The following is a 20,558-nucleotide window of genomic DNA, read 5'->3' on the forward strand; positions in this document are numbered from 1 at the left end:
ATGTTTCTGCTCGTCTTCATTCACTGTTTTCCATCATCTTTTTACACCGTGTGTGTGTGTGTGTGTGTGTGTGTGTGAGACATTGTTGCCTAGAGACCAAACAACATGTTTACATCAAAGAAACAGTTTCGCCGACCTGCTGTTGCTCCTGGGCCATGAGACGCTGACAGTCATGTTTGTTCTCCGTGTGTGTGTGTGTGTGTCTCAGGTTTCACAGCTTTTAGTTAAATTACAGAGTGGATCTCACTTATGCAACACACACACACACACACACACACACACACACACACACACAAACATGATCTGACTCAGCAGAAAACACATGACATCATCCTCTGTCTGACTCTGTCTGTCTCAGGTTTTCGTAGAAACGTCCTGGATGACGTCACTGAAGACTTTGTCTGTGTGTGTGATGTCATCACCACTGAGTCTTCACTCCCAGGTCTGTTTATTTTATTACTGTGAATATGATTAATAAACAAGGTGTGTTTGTATTTGAGAGCACATTGTTCATGATTTTTAAATGTTAAAGGACATTTTTATTTGGTATTTGCATGAGCCTTGTGTTCGTGCTTTCACCTGAAGCAGACAACACGTCGAAAAGTAAAACTTTCTTTAAAAGGAGCCTATTTTATGGAGAATTATGTAATTAATTTAAAAAGACAGAGCAGAATTACTGTATATTTTACTATAAAAACATTATTACATTAGTTTAGAAATATAGAGCTGATAATTATTCTTAAAAAAAGTCCAATTGTTTACCAAATGTTTTTTTTAACATTTTAAAGAAAAAAATATTAAATTAACAATACTTTTATGGAAAAAAATATTTCATTCATTTACAAAGACAGCATAATTGTATTTGACTATAAAATTGTTTGATTTTGAAAGAAATCTAACTCAAGAAACAACTTTGCTAATTTTCCATCAAATAATCTCATTAATTCATAGATTTTCACAAATAAAGAATAAATATATCATTATTTCACAAACACAGGCCAGAAGTTCAGTTTTAATGAAAAAACCTTTGACATAAATTCAGCTGAAAAAACAGCTAAAAATATTTTTCTGTGGTTCTGTTTTTTTTTTTACAATGATTTAGAATTATGTTATAATGGCACATTTCAAATTTTACTAGAAATTATGTCATTGAACAAGAAAAACACCAGATTGTTTTATTGAAAATGTGTCTCATGAATTCAGAAAACTGCATAATTTCAGTCTGATATTAGAAAAAGTGATTCATTTAATTCAGAAAACACGCAAAGGTACTTAAATTGTTCATAAAAAGTGTTTTGTCACAATTACGTATTTCATGTAGAAAAACAGTCTTTTTTATTCAATCCGCTCGTAGAATCTATAAAACCACAGTTTTTAAGGTACACGACTGCCATCTGGCGGTGTGGTGGTGTTATGACTGCGGACAGAGGAGAAATAAAGTGGCGGCAAAAACCAATCACCGCTGTCAAAATGGCGGCCGGACGCGGCGAGTTTTACTCGAGTGTTGCGGAGGGTTTTCAGAGGCTGTCTGCTCTGCTCGCTCCACCGGCTCCTGGTACACGAGCACCGGCTCTCAGCAGCAGAGGAGTGCCCGGTCCCGGCAGACGACAAGCCGAACCGGAGAGAAGACGCGCAGGAGGCCGAGGGAGGGGGAAGAAGAGGGGGAGACAACTGCCGCAGGCAGAACCGACGGCTGGCAAGGTTGAAACCAGGTGAGCCGCCCGCCATGTTAACGTCACTTTTTTACACTTTTATCAAGGATAAAAAATATTTCCTCTTGTGTTTATTTATAATTTTATTAATGTATGTATTAGCAACCAAAAAGAAGGAACACACACAAAACACGGAGCAGATTTACTCCAAGTCAGAGATTCTTCATCTAAAGCCAACTACTTGGAAAGGTGAGTCAGCAAATTAATGCTGCCGCCATCTTTGTCATTGCGCTTTGAAATACATTTAAGCAGTTAGCAGATGCTTTTATCCAAAGCAACTTACAAAAGAGGAATAAGTTACATAGAAGTAGTCTTGGAAAGAACTTCACAAGATGGGAACTTGTTTGATTGTTAAATGTGTGATATTTACGCAGGTTTATCGGCAGGAATTTTACTTATTATACATGGATAATCATAGTTAAAGTAAAAAAAACGTGTGGTTTTAAGTCATTTCCAACTTCAACCAAGGCATTATGATCCTAAAGTTGTGGTTTTGCGTGGATAAAAAGCTACAAAACTTTTGCAAATTCTCCTAAAACTTGTTGTGTAAGCATTAACTGCGTTGCATTTGTAGTCGCAACTTGGAATTTCCTACTTGTTAACCTGGTTAATTACACTTCTGTCTTATTTGTTTTTCATGGAAATCAGTCGTACACGTAATACTATTCGATTTTTTTTATCTGTGGACATTTTGTGACGTGGTACCGACTGATATTGCTAAGAACGGCTAGCCCAGGATTTTTTTTTTTTTTTGAAGAGTCATTTAACTCCATGCTACCATGTTTTCAGTCCAACGATATGTGTCTTGCTACAACCTCCCTAAGTGTCTGTGGTTTTTGATTGGCTAAATCACATGTGGAAAAACAAACTGTAACAAGTTGTTGCTTCTTCATCTTCCTCAGGTTACCGACCGAGATCCTGATCAAGATCCTGTCGTACCTCAACGCACCTTCACTGTTCTGCATCAGTCATGTTAGCAAACTCTTCCACCGGCTTGCCAACGACGAGTGAGTCCAACGCGTTGAACACAACGTGTATTCTCTTTAAATAGGTTAATAGCTGTGTCTCGATTTAGGGTCCACCTCCTTCAGAGGACGCAGTCAGTCGTGAATATACCCCCCCCCCCCCCCCCCAAAATAAAACTATCTTTTTATGATCCTTTTGATCACAATCAGATTACTACCACAGGGAAGTACTCTGGTTCCTGTGGGAAATTCTGAAAATGTGTCTGTGTGGAAGGAGGAGGAGCCTTTAAGACAGGACGTCCTTCAAATGCTCCCTCAGAAGGAGGCGGGGCATTAAGTTTGTAAAGTATCTGCAGCTGAAAGTCTGGCAACCTGTAAACGTTGTGTCATCGCAGCGTCGTGTGGCAGAAGATTTACATGTCAGAGTTTATGAGTCAGGCGTGGAAACCGAGGACGGCGGACGGTTTGGAGACAAAGGGTGTCGCCGTGGAGACGGAGGACCAGTTGGTTGGTCACTGGAAGAAGATGTACTTCAGGACTGTGGCTGGACAAGAGATGGACAAGTGGAGGAGAGAACTGAAGGCCAAGAGTCCGTACACGGGGCTGCCGCGCCAGACCGAGTGGGTCCTCAGGTACCGCAGCAGATTTAAGAACACAACGAAAGGGCTTACATCTGTAAGTAATCTGATTACATCATGTATCTCAATTGATGGCTAATGAATAGGTAATAGGTACATAATTTATCGTAGTGAAATGGTGTTTAATGTCTGAGCAAATGACAACATGATGCATTTCAATTAAAGGGTAATTGGATTAATTTAAGAGGATTGAAAAACAGATAATCTGATCACATAATGCAGTTTAACCAGTAATCTGATTACATAATGAACCTAATGTATAGGTAATCTGTTTACTCGGCACAGTTTGAATAGATTCTGTTTGTATAATGCAGATTGGTTAATGGCTAATCTGGTTATTTGCTATTGATTATAAACAGGTGAGTTACATTGTGTAGTTTGATCAATCGGTAATCTGATTTTAAAATGTAACTCACTACATGGATGCAGAATGCACTTCAATAAAGGTGTATTCTGATGAATTAATGCAGATTAATCAATAGGTATTGTAATTATGGAATTCTGATTTCTAAAAGTGTAATCTGATTAGTTAAAGGGGTTGTTGAACAGGTAATCTGATTACATGATGTAGTTGTCAAAAAGATAATCTTGATTACATGATGTAGTCGTCTAAAAGAAGGTAGGTTGATCACATCATGCATCTTAATACAACGACATTATGTGGCTTTATAAATGGCTTGGCTTTTTTATAATCTGGTTTGGTAAATGATCCGTTTGCAGATTAAACAGGTAATGTGATTACAGGACACAGTTTGTGTGTTTGAATCCTCCCCTCCAGGAACCTGAACATGAGTTGGGAGTTGACAGTGTACGACCGCTCTGGCTCGGAGAGTTGCCTCGACATGAGTCGAGCGCACTTCTTTGAATCGTCGGTTATCGTATGCTGGAACAAATGCAACTTCTCCAACCACCGACACATCGCCAGTATCCAGCTGCACGGTGTCAGGAAGGAGGCGCCCACGAGTCTGAAAATCAGGTAGTAAAAAAAAAAAAAAAAACACATTCACCTGCAGCTCGTCCACAAGCGTCACCTGACCTCCTCCTGACCTCTGTCACGTCTCCAGGAAGGACTGGAGGTCTCTGATTTTAAGAGTGGACAGGGATTCGCCTCACCGCGTCATCGGCAAAGACAAACTCATGGAACTGGTTCATGTGTCTCCCGGTGTTATCATTGGTGTCTGGAGGGTAAGAGTTCACGGGGGGGGAATGATGATGAGGATTCAGCTGGTACCATGTATGAACGTGTGTGTGTGTATGTGAGAACAGGGTCAGGGAAACGTGGCCTTCATCATGATCAGCCTTCACTTCCACAGGCTCGTGGAAAAGAGTCTGCTCGGTTCTCCGGCCTGGTTCGTTCTGATCCTCCTCCGCGCACAAACACGCTTCATCAGTTTGAGTCTGTCTTAAATCTAAACTCGTCTTCCTCTCATAGTCCGTACTCTGGACCCGCGGAGCGACCGCTGTCCTGCAGCTGGGACCCTAAACTCGCTCTCCACGGTTACACGCTGCACTTTGTTCTGCACAACACGGGCACGGCGATCATGTCGGGTCACTCCCGCCAGCTCTCCTGTCGCACAGGTAATCTGATTACACCACCACCTTTTACAAGTGGGTAACCGGATTCCATAATCTAAAAGTCTAAACACAGGTAATTGGACTAAATGATGCCGTTTGATAAAAGAGGTAATCTCATTACAATGCCAGATTGATAGATAAGTAATCCAATTAAACAGAACATAGGTAATCAGATTACATGATACAGATCCATAAATATCTGACTACATAATGGAACATAAGCAACCTGATTACATTAAAAAAAGGTAATCACGTCGTGCAGTTTGATTTACATCTAATCAGATTACAGGTAATCTGATTAGATGATTCTGCTTGGTTAACAGTTGATCTTCTGACTGAGCAGTGTTGCTCAATTAATGGGTAACCTGATTACAAAATGTAGCTCAATTAATAGGTAATCTGATTGCATTGTGTAGTTTGGTAAATGGATTACCTAGTGCAGATTATAAATTTGAGCAGAGCTGCTGGCAGCTCTTTGTCTGGTTACTAAACACAGATTGTATCGTGGTAATCTGATTACATATTGCACATGGATGTGCATATAATCTGATTACATAATGTAAATGCTTGTTGACAGTTTTATTGCATGTTGTGATTTAATTGTTTTTATTTCGTAAACAAAACAAAGTTGTTTTTTTCTGTGGAAAAAGAAGAGAAGACGATTTTCATTTGAATGCGATGATCAAACCGACGATTTTGAACCTGAAACCAAACGTCTGTCATGTGACTGTGTTCAGTTCAGATCCAGCACGGACTGTTGGAGCTGAGGTTCATCAACCGGACCAACGTGTCGCAGCACAGGTCGCTGTCGGGAAACGTGAACCTGCCGTGGAAGAGCGACTCTCTGGAGGGTTCAGTGGAGGTGAGACTGTCACCTCCAGTCACAGTCTGGAGGTGTGACTGGAGGTGACACCTGTCTTTAGTTCTCACGCTTCTTTCTCGCGTGGCCCAGAACTGCTGCATCATGACGATGACGCTCCTCGACGAGTCCCAGGAACCCTTCTGGTGCGTCAGCTCTCCCATCTGTATCCGGATGGCGGAGAAGCCGCAGCGCTCGGACTACAGCGGCGAGTGCTTCCTGATGGACTACCGAGACGCCGACGGTAAGGTGAAGATGGAGCTGGTGTGGCTGAAGGAGGAGAAGCAGTTTTTCCTCTTCGGCCTCACTGTCTACGTCTCCGTTCTTAAAGTCAACAAACACTACGGCCGAAGCAGCTGAGTTTGTGACGCGACACTCTGACTCATCAGTTCTTCTTTTCTGTTCAGAGGAAAATTTCATTACTTGTTCACAAAGTGAATAAAACATTCATTTGTACACGACGCGAACGTTTCTTTATCTTGAAACAAACACTGAGGTAACCAGATTAAAATTACCATTTGAGTGAAGCTATGCTCATAATGTTTCAATTGCGTAATGCAGATTTTAAAGTAATCAGATTACGTAATGTAGCTAATTTATAGATAATCTGATAACCCGACACAATTTGATCAACATGTTCTGATTGCACAATGCAAATTGGCCAGTGTGGGTAGTCTGATTAAGTAATCCAGATTACGTATCAGAATACGTAATCTGACTGTGGCCCAGTAAATGGTGTTTAATCTCCTTACATCACCGTTATCAAGAGATAATCGTGTTGTATAATTACACAAATGGTAATCTGATTACATAAAGGTGGGGGCTGGTGAACAAGTAATCAGATTACGCGAGGAAGTGCATACATCAGATTTATGTGCAGGTAACCTGATTACAGTAGAGAATGCCTGTGCTCATGTATAACGTACTTGGGTGCCATCTAGTGGAGAAACTTGGTAATGCAGTTAAACCACAGTAGATTATTTTTTCTAACAATCTCAAAAAGCAACTACAGATTATTTTCATTATTGGTTAATCGCGGATGAATCTGATTATTGTAAGTGTGACGGACGTTTATTACTGCGATTTTTGTCGGTATTTTCCTGTATAATTTACTGTGTTTTATTTGAAATTGACATTTAAAGCCCAGGAAAGTGTTGATGTGCTGTCGACACAAAATGGCAGCCTCCCTAAAAGTAATCGCTTGAAACGATGACGCCTTATTCCTCTGAAAACTGGTTACATTTCAATTTGAAAGAAATGAATTGGTTATTAATCAACAAATTCACGCCTTCTCGGTGGTGTCTGTCAACATTTGACAGTTTCTGCTGCTTTGAGAACCTGACAAATGTTGATTTTTAAAGAAATTATAAACAAACGTGAGGGTGAGTTTATTCAGTCTTAAATTTTACAATCGTAAGTCATTTGCTGCCAAAATCCTTCCTCATCCATGAATTTATTCCTTCTCTTCTCTAAAGGGAGTATTTGACAATTTATACTGCATTGAAAATCAGTTCAATTTAAATTTTAAAGAAATGACACATATATAAACAAACGTGTGCGTTTTTTATTTTTATTTTAGAAAAGAGTGGATTAATCTGTTAGGTAAATAGCTCGCGCTTCATTTTCTAACATTACTTTTCGATTACTTCACGTCACACGTTTACATCAGTAATTCTACTGCTTTAAAACCAGTTAAAAATGTTTTAACGAAATTATACACAAACAAAAACGGTGTTTGACCAGTTTGACACTGTTTGACAGTTTCTGCTGCTGTGAAAACCGGTTAAATTTAAATATTTACAGAGATGATACGCGTATACAAGCAGACGTGAGGGCTGTTTGGTCGGTTTGTGACATTTCTGTGTATTTTTCTGACCAAACTTGAGTCAATTGAGCTGAAATCCGTCATACATCGACAACTTATCCATATTAATGAACGTGTCTGTCAGTATTTGACGCAATTGTTAAAAACCCAGTCAAATGTTGAGTTTTATAGAAATTATACACACAAACAAACATGAGGTGGAAGTTTATTCAGAGAAAAGTCCTAAATGTCACATGAATCACTCATTTCAGTCGTGGTTTGTTCTCTCTTTGGCGCCACCAGTAGGTCGTGTTTTTGTTTTATTCACTCTGATGATTTGTCGTCATGTTCTTCATAGTCGTCGGATTTGACATAAATAATAATAATAATAATAACAATAAAAAAAGCAGGTGACAGATAAAGAAGTGAGACACAGAAGAAAAAGCTAAAGAGAGGAGGGAGCAGGTGAAAGGAAGAGAAAGGGAGGGAGGTTTCTGTCCGAGGCGAGGGAGGAAACCGGCAGAACAGGTTGGTGTTGACTCGCCCCCGAGGGAGAACCTCTCTGTCTCTCTCTCTCTCTCTCTCTCTCTCTCTCTCTCTCTCTCTGTCTCTCTCTCTCTGTGTGTGTGTGTCTTTATCTGACTTCCGTGTGTGTGCTCTTGTCCTGAGTGAGAAGCCGCTGCAGCTGCTGTGAACGAGGATCTGTTAAAAAGAAGAAAGAAGAATTAAAAACCATGGCTGTGAATAAATGCGTCAAATATCTGCTCTTCTTCTTCAACCTTCTTTTCTGGGTGAGTGTGAAAAACCTCTTACATTTAGAACTCCTGTACGTCTGCAGGGTGAAATAAGTGAGCCACGCGTTGATGTTTCACATTTTTCTACACGTTATTTAGGTTGTTTTCATTATGAATGAGTTCCACAGGTCGTGGGTGGACGTGGAAGCTGAAATGTACTTTTAATGTCAACTTTTTTTAACCTTTTTTTTCTCTTAAACGCTTTTATTTTGCGTTTAAAGACCTGTCGCTCCGCCCTGACCTCTGTCCCTCTCCACCATCCTTTTTATTTATTTCAGTTAGTTATTCATACGTAAGTTTCTTTTTAAGTTATCTCTCTTTATTTAAACTTTTTTTTTCACGTTTGCGCCGTCTCTGCCGTGAACTTCGTCCCTCTGTAGTTTTTGTCTTTTGTGTGTCGCCGGTGTAGAACAGGTTGTATTATCTCACTGCCGCTCCCTCCACTGTCCCCTCACAAACACACACACACAAACATTTGCTCAGTTTCAGGGCGTGCCCGCACCCCCTCCCCTCCCGTCACTCCCCCGTCCCTCGCATCATCACGTCTCATTCCTTCACCCGGTCTAAACTATTTTCTCGACTCTGATTTCCTAATATTCTCCTCGGGGAGGGTTCCTGTGGTGAGACGCTTAGTTAACCCGCTGCTCCACTGTGTCAGTTGCTCAACACAAACCTGAAGCTGTTTGTTGATAAAAGTCTGTGTTTTTTAAAAAAGATAACGTGTAGCAACACGCAGCGCGAACAAACACGTCAACGTAAACATGGTGGGTTTTTTTTATCAGCAATTACTTTGAAGAATGAGACAAAATATTATTGCGATAATACACTAAGACACAAGGTTTGTTTGTTTGTCACATGAGATAGGACACGCCCCTATTGTGCTAAAAACAAGATAATTTATTTTATTAAGGTAAATGAAATAAAAAGTGAAGTAAATTAGAATATAAGGAAAACAGTACCTAAGAATAAAAAAAAAAGTGAAAGTTTTTGTGACGTTTCCACATTTCTTGGCAATTGTTTTGGGACCACCAATATTTTTGTAACTTTACATTTCACAAAAAAGTGTTTTTGTAACATTGCATAATTTTTGGGAAGAAAAGACAATAATGGTTTTGTGACATTCTCTAACACTTTTGGAAATGTAACTTTCATATTGGTAACATTTTTGTGGTTTTTGGGAACATTACATTTCACTTTTTAAAAAAACAGTCAGTTTTTGGGAGGAAACATTGGTGACATTTTTGTCATGTTTCAAAACATTTTTTTTAAAAGAAAAATGTTGAAATGTGACAAATCAGTAACATATTTGTTTCTTAACACTTTGGAAACGTCAATGTTTTTGTAACATTGCATTTCATTCCCCCCCACAATTTTTTAGGGGGGAAATAATGTTTTTGCAAAAAACAACCCAAAAAAAGACACTAATGTTTCTTTGGAAATGGAAAAATCAATAATGCTTTCGCTGTTACAGTAACATTTGAACATTTTGTGATACTTTCGTCAGCCATGTGTTTTTCAATGATCACAATAATACCAGTCAACAGTGAATAAACGCTGACTCGCCTCAAACAGAATCGAAAACTTTTGGACGTAAAACATGAATTTTCATTTTAACAAACAGACGTGACGTCGTTGGCCTGAACAGAGACAGAACACAAACGGCAGCAGCAGCAATTAGATCAGTTCATGAGCAGCTGCTGTTTAAATGACACTGATAAAATTATCATTTTAATGACCTGAGATGAATGTGTCGCCATGGAAACAAAAAAATCTGCTTCATAGACTCAGTTATTGAAAGAACCTCGAAGACATACAGAGAAAACACCTGATATCACAGTCCTGACCTATAGAAGTGCATTTTTAATCACTTTTATACAAAATAAAACGGCAAAATAAGTCACATTTGTGCTGATGCGTTTATTTTTGGTCACATGACGACAACAGTTTACGTAATTTCTCTCCCCCCCCATTGTCTGATGTCCGATCCAAGGATTTTTGATAAATTTAAAAATCGGTCCCATTTTACAGCCTCCATTTTAGTCTTCTTTACTTCATCTTAGATCTTTAAACCCACAAGTTACCCCATTTTAAAAGAGCAGGGGTCGCAGCGATGCACCTGTTGGAATGTGCTAGCTGTCAACCAATCTCGTCATTTGGGTCGTCAAAAACATTTCCTGAATTTTTATCCGCCTTTTTTTAACGTAATGGAAATAATTTACATTTACAATAATAAACAACAAAAAGTTGTTACGTAAACGTCAGTAAAAAATTACCCAAAATCTATTCTAAAAAAAAAAAAAGGCCCTCGTTATGATTTATATTGTGAAATTAGTTTGGGAAACCAAATGGAGGACCATACTTTACAAATTGGCGGCCACGTTTTTAGCTGAAGACGACCTGAAAGTCAAATTGAAATTTTAAACTTGAAACGAAGTGACAAACTGACTGATGAGATTACAGTGTTCACAAACGTCCACATTGGCATTGGTTTCTGAAGCTTTGACAGCTTAGGAGTGTTGCGGCTCCGTTGACCCCTCCCCCAAAGATAAAGGTCGACTTTTGTCCTTTTTAAAAATAAATGTAGAGTTGATTTGAGTTTGTGTCGTCGCTCGCTCGGGTTATTTTCAGTCACATGTTCCCAGAAACAGATGTGAATCGATGTTAATTTGATTTCAGCCACTCACTGGACACAGTGGAGTTTTTACACTGTAAAAACAAACCTCTTTACTGTTGTTTTTAAAAAGTGTTTACTGAGGTTGACGCTCCCACATCCCAGAATCCTCGGCGTTCCCGTTCTTTGTTCAGGGTTCCCACGGGTCCTTGAAAGTCCTTTAATTCTGTGCAAGAAAAAGTTATTTAGGTAAATGTCTCCTGCTGCCTATGTGCCCTTCAGTGTCCCCACAGGTCCTTGGAATCCTTGAAAGTTTGTGAATTTGAATAAAAAATCAAAGGGCCTTGAAAATTACCTTAATTAGACATGTCTCTTTGACATTGGGTCATTGGAAGTGATTGAATTTTGTGCCGTAAACAAGTGAAGTTGAGTCATCGTTGAGTCCATATCCTGTATGAATAATAGATGCTGCGTTCAGGGACCGTAGCTGCTCGGTAAAGTGCTGAGCCAAACACAAACAGAGCAGAACAGATTCAGAGTAGAACCTGCCACGAAACGTAGGTATTTTTTGTTTTATTAGTTTGTTCCAGAGAATGTTCTCAAGCGTCTTGTTTTGCCCACAAACAAAAAAAACGTCACTTAACATTTTTCTGAGGACTTGATGACATCAATTTTGTCAATTATGGACCAATGTAGAGCCATAATTTAGCTCCTTCCTTAGGTGGGACTGTTGTAAGATTAACAGCAGGTCTTGGATGGCTCCGCCCCTTCTCTTCCAAATATGGTTTTGTGTTTGTTTTAAAACAACAAAAAGCTAAAGTGGAGGCTTTAAAAGTGTCTAAGTGAGCGGCTACACGAGAAGGCGTAGATTAGCTTTTAGCGTGTTCTGCCTAAAACACGGCTGTAAATAATTGAGACCGAGTACAACCTCTTTTTGAAACACAACCCTCTTGTTGTGACCTTTTTTTTTTTTTTCTTCTTCACACTGCATCACTTCCCCCGTGAGCTTTAGATCACTGAAGCAGAGAGGGAGTGCTCATCCCGACCAGGTGTAGGTTTTCGGTCTGTGCCATGAGCTGAGACACCAAATCTATGTCCGTTTAAGTCTGCGACGTCTTAAGAACACGTTTCACGTCTTTATCTCACTGTTAGACAGACTTTTCCAACAGGAAGCTAAAGTAGTGTAAACCACTCACTCTCCCACACCAAACCCCATAGAGAAAATAAGCAATTTTAACGTCACAGGAGTTGTTGATCCACTGCTGCCTCCATTGGTAACTTCAAATATGTTATTTTGTTAATTCGGCATTTAAAAACCTTCATTCAGATTTGCCTCAGTGACAAAAAGTGACCACACGAGGCAGCAGTGGACCAGCAGCTCATGTGTCCCCGCCGGCTAAAATCAGATTTTCTCTGTGGGCTTTGGTTCATTCTCAACCACATCTATTAACATTCAATCCAGACTATCTATAATATGTTATGTCGTTGTCTAATCCCATTAATCTGAAATCCCTGCCACTTGTCCAACACCCACAAGAACTATCTTATTTAATTCCCAACATAAAACAATCTTAAATGTAGTTCATGTAAATCCAGATTGGCTGTAATCCTAGTTTGCCATGTGTGGACGACGTGCTGTGACGAGCTCGGAGTGTCTGACTCATGTTTTCATCATGTTGCTCAGCAGGTTTTTTTCTGTGTAGATTGATGGTTTAACCTCTGTGCATGACATGTTTGACTCATGTTTGTGTTGAGTCTACCTTTAAAGACGACAGCTCTTTATGAATGAACTGAGGGTTTATCCTCTTGAGATGTTGATGGGGGTTTATCTTCAGGGGGGACGTTGATGCGGGTTTATCCTCAGGAGGGATGTTGGATGTTTATCCTCAGGAGATGCTGATGAAGGTTTATCCTCAGGAGGGATGTTGATGGCCTGATGTTGGAGGTTTATCCTCAGAAGGTTGTGATGGAGGTTTATCCTCAGGTGTTGGGCTTAAATAGATGTTGGTGGATGTCTATCCTGATGTCGTTTTGTGTGTATATTTTTATTTCCTGTTTTTCCCCAGTATTTTATTTAAATTTAAACTTGACTGTTAAAAAAAAAAAAAAAAAAACCCTGCTTAGACTGTGGTTACACTGGTAATAGTGTGTGTGTGTGTGTGTTTTCCGGGCGTGGCGACTCTCATTGTGAAGCCAAAGGTCGTGTCCTTGAATCAAACTCGTCCCGTTTGGTTTCCGTTGATTCAGAAGTCAAATGGAAAAACGATCCGTCACGTTTGATTTAACGTAAACACAAAGTTTCCTTCTGTTTGTTTTCACGACACAAAGCGTTTTCATTCGCTGCTGTGACGCGGGTTCATGAGACTCCTCCCACATCTGTACTCTAGAAACATTATTTCTGCTCTGTGCCAAAACACGAGGCAGTTTCTGTTTCAATGGTTGAAAAATGTTAGTTTAAATTTTCACTCAAACGTCACAAAAACAAACAGTTTCTTAATTAAGTGGTTTGAGGTAAAGCTCAACTTCTAATACCAACCCTGTGTTTTGGGATGGACCCTTTCTGGTATTAGCTCCTGTGACTAAAATAGTCTCTTCATTTTTGAAAAGCCTCACTTGTTTACTCATTTTACAGGTTTTATTTTTTTCAGGTTTCTATGTTGCATCAGAAATTGTTACTAATGCTATAAAGTTTAATTGTGGTGTTCCTCAAGGCGCGATTTTAGGCTGCACACTTTTTTTATTTTTTTTTGATGTGTAGGCAGTTTTTAGCGCTGCTGAAATGAAAGGTTCTTATGTCATTGACGAACGAGTATCACCTACCCCAGCTTTAAAGTCTCTAAGCTTTTGTGTGAAACACAAACGTTCTTGTTTTCACATCAGACTCGACATGTGCTGCGTTGACAGTTACAGGTTTATACTGGAAACGAACTGGACATGCCGTGGGTGTGGGTTTGTGGTAAATCAGGGTCATAATTTCCTGGAACTGTAGGCACCACAACATCCTATAATTATGTCAAAATCATTTTTTTAAATGTTAATTGTTAGAAAAAGGTTTATATTTGGTCTATTTCTGTTTGTTGAAAGTCATTTAAATTTGTTAATCTGAGTGTCTTCTTTTTGCCAAGTTACATAAATATGAATTTAAATTCGCAAACCAAACCTGAAAAAAAAAATCAAAAATAGATTAAATTAAAAAAAGAAATATGTACTCAATGTGAGAATTTTTAGTTTTTTCTTTTTCTTTTAGGATTTTTTTCTTGTAATATTCTTTTTAGCTCACAAATTCTCCTCATATTGTTATATTTTTGTTTATTTTGGCTGTGTTTGTCTCTTTGTGACATCTATTTTTGTTTTTTGTATTTCTTTCTTGTAACATTCTCTTTTTTTTTATTTTAGCTCAACAATGCTGCTTATATTTTTAGATGTTTTTTTGTTTTGTTTATTGCCTCCAAGAAGGTTATATTTTGTGTGAGCAGTTTAACTCAAAATGTAAAGGACTGATGTGAAGGAAATTTTCTGCAAATGTGGTTCATGACGAAGTCGAGGAAGCTACGAGTCGGGATTTAATTTCTTTAAAGAAAAACTGCAGTCATTGATTTATCTGCATGTATTTTCATGTCATTTTGAAAATATAATAATTCTCTCTCCTTTTTTCTCCAGCTGAGTGGCTGCATCATCCTCGGCGTCTCCATCTACTTGAAAGTCCACAAGGACAGTAACGGGGTGAGACACTTTTTCTTTTTTTTGACTGATCAGTGTGAATGTTATGTCGTTGGTAGGCCACGACCCAAACATGTTCCCATTCAATTTTGGTAAGACGCCACGAAAGTGGTAAAACCTTTGAGAAATCCCCATCTCTCATCAATGGGCAAAACTGTAAATAATCACGTCTTTATCAGAACTTCATCCAGATCCGTGTCTAATCCAGTTAACGATTTTTGGCTGCAATTTAAATGTAACATTGTTCAGTCCCACTGAACAAGGTCAGATGTGTTTATCTCAGCAGATCAGGAGGGAATTTGTCCCTGTGTTTAAGATCCTAATGAAATATAAAAGAAACCCACTAGAATTCTGAGATTGAAGTTAGAATTTGAGGAAAACTGACTTTAATCTCAGAACTACGACTTTTTTCCAGTTTTTTGAGATTAAAGTCGGATTTATCTCAGAATTCTGTGTTTTTTTTTTCTCTAGAAATTTGGTTTGTGTGTGCATGACACACATTTTACCCTCTGAGTTTCATTCAGGTCTAATCCAGATTAAGGATTTTGTCGGCTATTTAAATGTAACATAGTTCAGTCCCATTGAACAAGGTCAGATGTGTTTGTCTTAACAGATCAGGATGAATGTTGTGGTGTTTATGTAGGATGTTAAAAGCTATAAGCAGGTAAAGTTATATATGTTCCAGTGGAATAATCTGTAAATTCTTGATGTTCCAGTAGAATAATGTGTAAATTCTTGATGTTCCTCCTCCTCCAGCTCTTAAATGAATCACTTCCTGGCATCGACCTGTTGATCGCCATCGGTGTCATCATCATGGTGCTCGGGTTCCTCGGCTGCTGCGGTGCCATCAAAGAGAACCGCTGCATGCTGCTTCTGGTGAGTGAGGTCACATGACTCACGGGGGCGAGGCTTTGTTTTTTTTTTTTTTTAAAGTGGCATGTTTCCAGGACGTTGTGGTCGTTAATCTCCTGGACGACTCTACTAGTCAAAAAAATATATGAAAAAGATTAAAGTCAGATTTATCTCAGAATTCCAGCTTTTTTTCCAACAAAAACTAAACTTCTTCTTGTTTCCACTCAGTTCTTCATTTTCCTGCTCCTCATCTTCATCCTCCTGCTCGCCGCAGGAATCCTGGGAGCTGTGGGCGAAGGCAAGGTCAGGAAACTTCACCTTATCCTCCTCGTGTCCTCTGAACGACCGTTGTTTTATTTTGAAACTCTGTGTGTGTGTCGCAGGTGAAGGACTGGGTGAAGGAGCGTCTGGAGAAACTCACTCCGCTCTCTAAACAACCAGCTGACGTCAAGGAAGATCTGGAGAAGATTCAGCGCGAGGTCTCACACACACACACACACACACTGATCAGCTGTAGTCACCATTAAGATCCACCGGATGGCGCCAAACCACCAGACTTTTACTTCAGCAGACTTCCTTTTTTTCTTTGTGAATGATTAAATAGATTAAAGCTCCAGTCTAGCTGTCCAGGCTCCGCCCCTTTTTCCACTGACAAACAGCAGAAATAATGAATCAGATTATGTCATTTGTATGGAAGAGATTAGGATATTTTTTTAAAACTAAATAAAATATAAAAAAAGCCACAATTCTGAGATTAAAGTAAGTTCTAAATTGTTTTTTTCCCACAATTTTTTGAGATTAAAGTGGAGTTCATCTCAGAATTATGACAATGAAAATTAAGAGAACTGTAAACTAATTGTTTAAGTTAAGAAATTAACATATATGTGTGTGTGTGTGTGTGTGTGTGTATATATATATATATGTATATGTGTATATATATATATTATGACACTATTATATTTCTAAAATTATTATTTAAAACCTGTAAATGTTGTAAATCGAAGGTTTTATCGTGTTTTGTTGTCGCGTCGCTAACGCTAACTCTCTCTCAGCTGAAATGTTGCGGCCTCGTGAAAGGACCTTCCGACTGGGACAGAGTTCCCGACTCGTGTCGCTGCAACGGCACCGACTGCACGGGGCCATACAACACTGAGGTGAGAACATGAACACGCACGCACACACACACAGTGTGATGATGATGATGATGATGATGATGATGATGTCATCATGTACCTGCAGCCCTGCACCAACAAAATCGTGAGTCTAATGGAGAAGCACATGGAGGTGGTGATCGGGATCGCCTTCGCCATCGCCATTCTGCTGGTCAGTGCACACACACGCACACACACTGTCACAGAGTTCGCAAATCCATCCGAACTTTGTTAAACAAGAGAAAAAAGTGACTTTAGTCTCAGAATTCTGACTTTTTTTCAATTGTCTGAGATTAAAGTCAGATTTTGTCAGAATTCTGACGTTTTTTTCAGTTTTGATATTAAAGTTGGATTAATCTCAGAATTCTGACTTTTTTCCCCTCAAAGTTGGAATTATGACGGTAAATCAGAAAAAAACGCAGTTCCGACTCTAATCTCAGAATTCCTCTTCTGTACATTTGACTGTCAATGGTCGTGGTTGCATCATTTTTACCATTTTTAAATCCGCTAATTATTATTTGCAACTTTTTGCCTAAAAGTGCAAGAGACCATGTGAAGTAATTACTGCGTCGACCAGCAGAGGGCACTGTGAGTGTAGCTTGGCCTTACATTCACTGTGAACACCCTTTCTTTCACCAAATATTTGAAAATATGGTAAAATGTTAACATTCTTGTAAAGAAACCTGGCTAACGTCGGGGGTTTCAAATAAATCGCAAAAATCACGATACAACCAAGTGCAATATCCGACTAAAGAGATTGGCTGCGATTATTAAAGATAACATTTGTGAAATTCTCTCACTCGTTATCGTCTAATTCAATTTTTTTTTTTTTTTTTAAAGTAAATCAATTCACAGGGTAATGGTTTTCTTCATGAAAACGATAAGTTGGAACCATTTTCAATCATTTCACAATTTCATAATCTGTCAAATGTTTTTAGAAATATTCTTGAACAAAAATATGTGTTATTTCAAACGTGTTTTTTTTCTCTCCACAGATCTTCGGCATGGTCTTCTCCATGATCCTCTACTGTCAGATTGGCAAGAAGGAGGGCGGAGCCACATCCACTACTGCCTGAGGCCCCGTCGCCTCTCAGCGACCAAACAACCAATGCTCCGCCTCCGTAACGTTTTATTGTGAAGGAACACATCAATTGCTTAAAGTTCATGTAAATTAAAAATAACAACAATAATAATAATAATAATGATAAACATTGACGTAAAAATAATTTATGTGAAATATATTCATTGTAAACTTATTTTAACGTAAAAATTGGAAAATGTATTATAAGGCTTTTTTTTTTTTAAAAGAGAAAATTCAATAAATTGTTGATTTTTCAAGCAATGTTAAAAAATTGATAACGTGACCAAAAGTAGTAAAAGTTGCTCTACAGTAAAAGTCAGTGTTTCGATTCACGTTCAGCCTCAAAGAACAAAAATCTGCGACGCATAAATAAAATTTCTGTACGGGAGCTCATCACTACCAAAAAACACAAATGATCGCATTTTTATGCAAGTAAAATCACAAATGTTGTCGTTATTGTCATTACTTTATGAAACGTGTCCACTGGTGTATGAAAAATGTTTTGGTAAAAAAAGTTGTACTTTTATTTTCAAAAATAGTTTTTTGTGGAGTTAAAAGTTTCTCGTTGTTACTCACGATTTTCTCAGGAAGTTGAAGTTTGTGCTCGTGTGAAAATAATTCCTTAAAAAAAAAAAAACAAGCTATAACGATATTTATGTTAAAATATAAAACATTTTAACAAATTTATCAAGAATATTATTAACTTTGGTGATTTAATCTTGTGGAGAAAAAAAATCTTGGTTTGTTTCTTTTGGCAAGCTATTTTTTCTTTTTTTGTCTCTTTTAGTTAAAATTGTGAAACATGGTCAATTTTTATCGTCACCTACTTGAAATAAAATGTGTTCCAGTTGTAATCTGGGGTTGTCAATTTCCCAGTTTACATCCAGGAAATTTGAACTGGAGCGCCGCCTGGTGTCTGATTTAAAGTTGTCAACTCTTGCAACACAAAATGTCCGTCTCATGCTTTGAGGATTTTAAGATTGTGGTTTAAAAACAGAAAAAATTTATTTTTACAATCAAATACGCTAAAATCTACGCTAAAATCTGGCAAGCCTTTCTTCACAGTCTGTCCTTTTCTACGAATTTGGTTTAGTTTTTTTCCGACTTTCTTAAAGGGGTCCGTCGTTTTATGCAACTGATGAAATTCTTGGAAACTGGAAAGGTGACGTCGTTCCCACTTCCAACATACAACCTCCGAGATAACTGGAACGCGCAGTAAGTGTTAGCAAAAAAAATTAGCAAATCTTGTTTTTTTTCAATCAGTGCAATTCATACAAAAATGTTCACATAATGGCGGAATGAAAGTTGCTGCAGTAAGTTCTGCGAAAGTTGGCGTGATGCAATGTAACGGAAGTCCATCCGTGTTGAGATTTGCACGATGTGCCCACTGCTAGCAACCAAGTAAGGGGGGGCGGGGCAGAAAGTGAGCAGTGAAGTCGTACACCGTCTGTTGAGTCAAAGTTTTGGTCTCATTCAGCCGTGAATGTTGTTAGCTTAGCATTAGCCCCAAGACAGTTTTTGGCTAATTTATGTGATGCTAACATTAGCGCCACTCGGTGTAAACGCGACGTCTGAGATTCAATTAATATTATCTTTACGAGAAGTTTATTTGTTTATTTAGTTGTAAAAATAAAAAATAAATGGGGAAATATTAAATAAAAATATATTGTCCATTTTATTCATTTTACAAACATTTTATGACCTTTTATTTATTCATTTAAATAAAAATAAGTTTAACATAAATTGTCTGCAAAGCAAAACTTTTTTTACTAACAAAAATCAAATTTGCAGTGATGATCAAAAGTCACTTTATTAATACTTTAGGGATTTATTAATCCCTTAGGGATTAATAAAGTATAAAAAGATTTGTTCAGATCTTAACTGAACAAAAGTGTTTGATTTATGTAAAATCTCACACTGAACTTTACTGTTGGTCTGAATCCACAGTGAGTGTGTTGTAGCGCCCTCTGGAGGCCGACTGCACGTGAAAGAATTAAGAAAATGAACTTTTTTTTTAAAGAAGGCGTGTCCTCACTCGTCACATGACTCTGATGGATGACATTTTTCCACTGAGTGTTGAGCAGCTGGAGAGTTTAACTTCTGTTAGTGTGTGAGTGGGCAGACACACACACACTCCGCTCTGTTCTCCTCAGATATTTTTAGTCTAAAGTAAACTTTGTGCTGCGTTTAATGTCTTCACCGAATTCCATTCCATGACCAGACTCTTACCAGTTTTTTTTTAATCAAAAAATCTGATAAAATACAAAAAAAAAATAATTCTTAATTCTTTCACAAGTGCAGTCGGCCTAAACTGATAATTTTAGCGTAGATATTATATATAAATTTTTTTTAAAATTATTTTTCTAGTGCAAAACTTGCAAAAAAAGGAACACATTTCCACAAAATGTGGCACATTTTTTACGTTTGTTTTTCCTTGATTATTTCAGTCAATAGAGGGGGGCACTTACATTGTAGTTGATTTATGAATAAGTGACTCATGTGATCATAACCTTTTAGGAGTTCCTCAGGGATCAGTTTCGGGGCCATTCACGTTACGCTGATGGTGCGACATTTTAGGTAGCCAAATAAAAGAAAAGTAAAAAAAACCAAAAACATTTTAGGGCAGAAATGTTCAAATCTACATCTTTAATTTGACTTCAAATAAAATAGTTTTTTTCAGTCACTTTAAGTTTTATTTTGAAAGTATCCTTCATCAGCTTTTTATTTCCTACTGATTTATTTGTACGGCGCCAAATCACTACACGTAATATCGAGGCTCTTTCCAGAAGGGAAAAA

At 38.2% G+C, this 20,558-nt stretch overlaps 2 protein-coding genes across 3 annotated transcripts; both read left to right on the top strand.

Moving 5' to 3' along the window:
- The first annotated feature begins 1,418 nt into the window (after positions 1-1,418).
- On the top strand, positions 1,419-6,205 carry LOC131456338 (F-box only protein 15-like). 2 transcript variants are annotated; one of them, XM_058624605.1, is made up of 10 exons: positions 1,419-1,712; positions 1,815-1,901; positions 2,615-2,719; positions 3,073-3,309; positions 4,094-4,291; positions 4,380-4,500; positions 4,582-4,664; positions 4,748-4,893; positions 5,628-5,752; positions 5,843-6,205. In XM_058624605.1, the coding sequence occupies exons 1-10, from the start codon at positions 1,471-1,473 to the stop codon at positions 6,107-6,109; spliced, it is 1,611 nt and encodes a 536-aa protein (XP_058480588.1). In that variant the 5' UTR covers positions 1,419-1,470; the 3' UTR covers positions 6,110-6,205. The 2 variants fall into 2 exon arrangements, with proteins under 2 accessions (XP_058480588.1, XP_058480589.1); XM_058624606.1 differs by lacking the exon at positions 1,815-1,901.
- A 1,980-nt stretch (positions 6,206-8,185) lies between these two features.
- On the top strand, positions 8,186-18,664 carry LOC131456379 (tetraspanin-8-like). The gene is made up of 8 exons (XM_058624665.1): positions 8,186-8,344; positions 14,619-14,681; positions 15,435-15,554; positions 15,759-15,833; positions 15,914-16,009; positions 16,583-16,684; positions 16,770-16,853; positions 17,677-18,664. Exons 1-8 carry the CDS (start codon positions 8,288-8,290, stop codon positions 17,755-17,757), a joined length of 678 nt encoding a protein of 225 aa, XP_058480648.1. The 5' UTR covers positions 8,186-8,287; the 3' UTR covers positions 17,758-18,664.
- Positions 18,665-20,558: the final 1,894 nt, after the last annotated feature.

The sequence above is a fragment of the Solea solea genome, chromosome 3 (genome assembly GCF_958295425.1).
Source record: "Solea solea chromosome 3, fSolSol10.1, whole genome shotgun sequence".
Lineage (NCBI taxonomy): Eukaryota > Metazoa > Chordata > Actinopteri > Pleuronectiformes > Soleidae > Solea > Solea solea.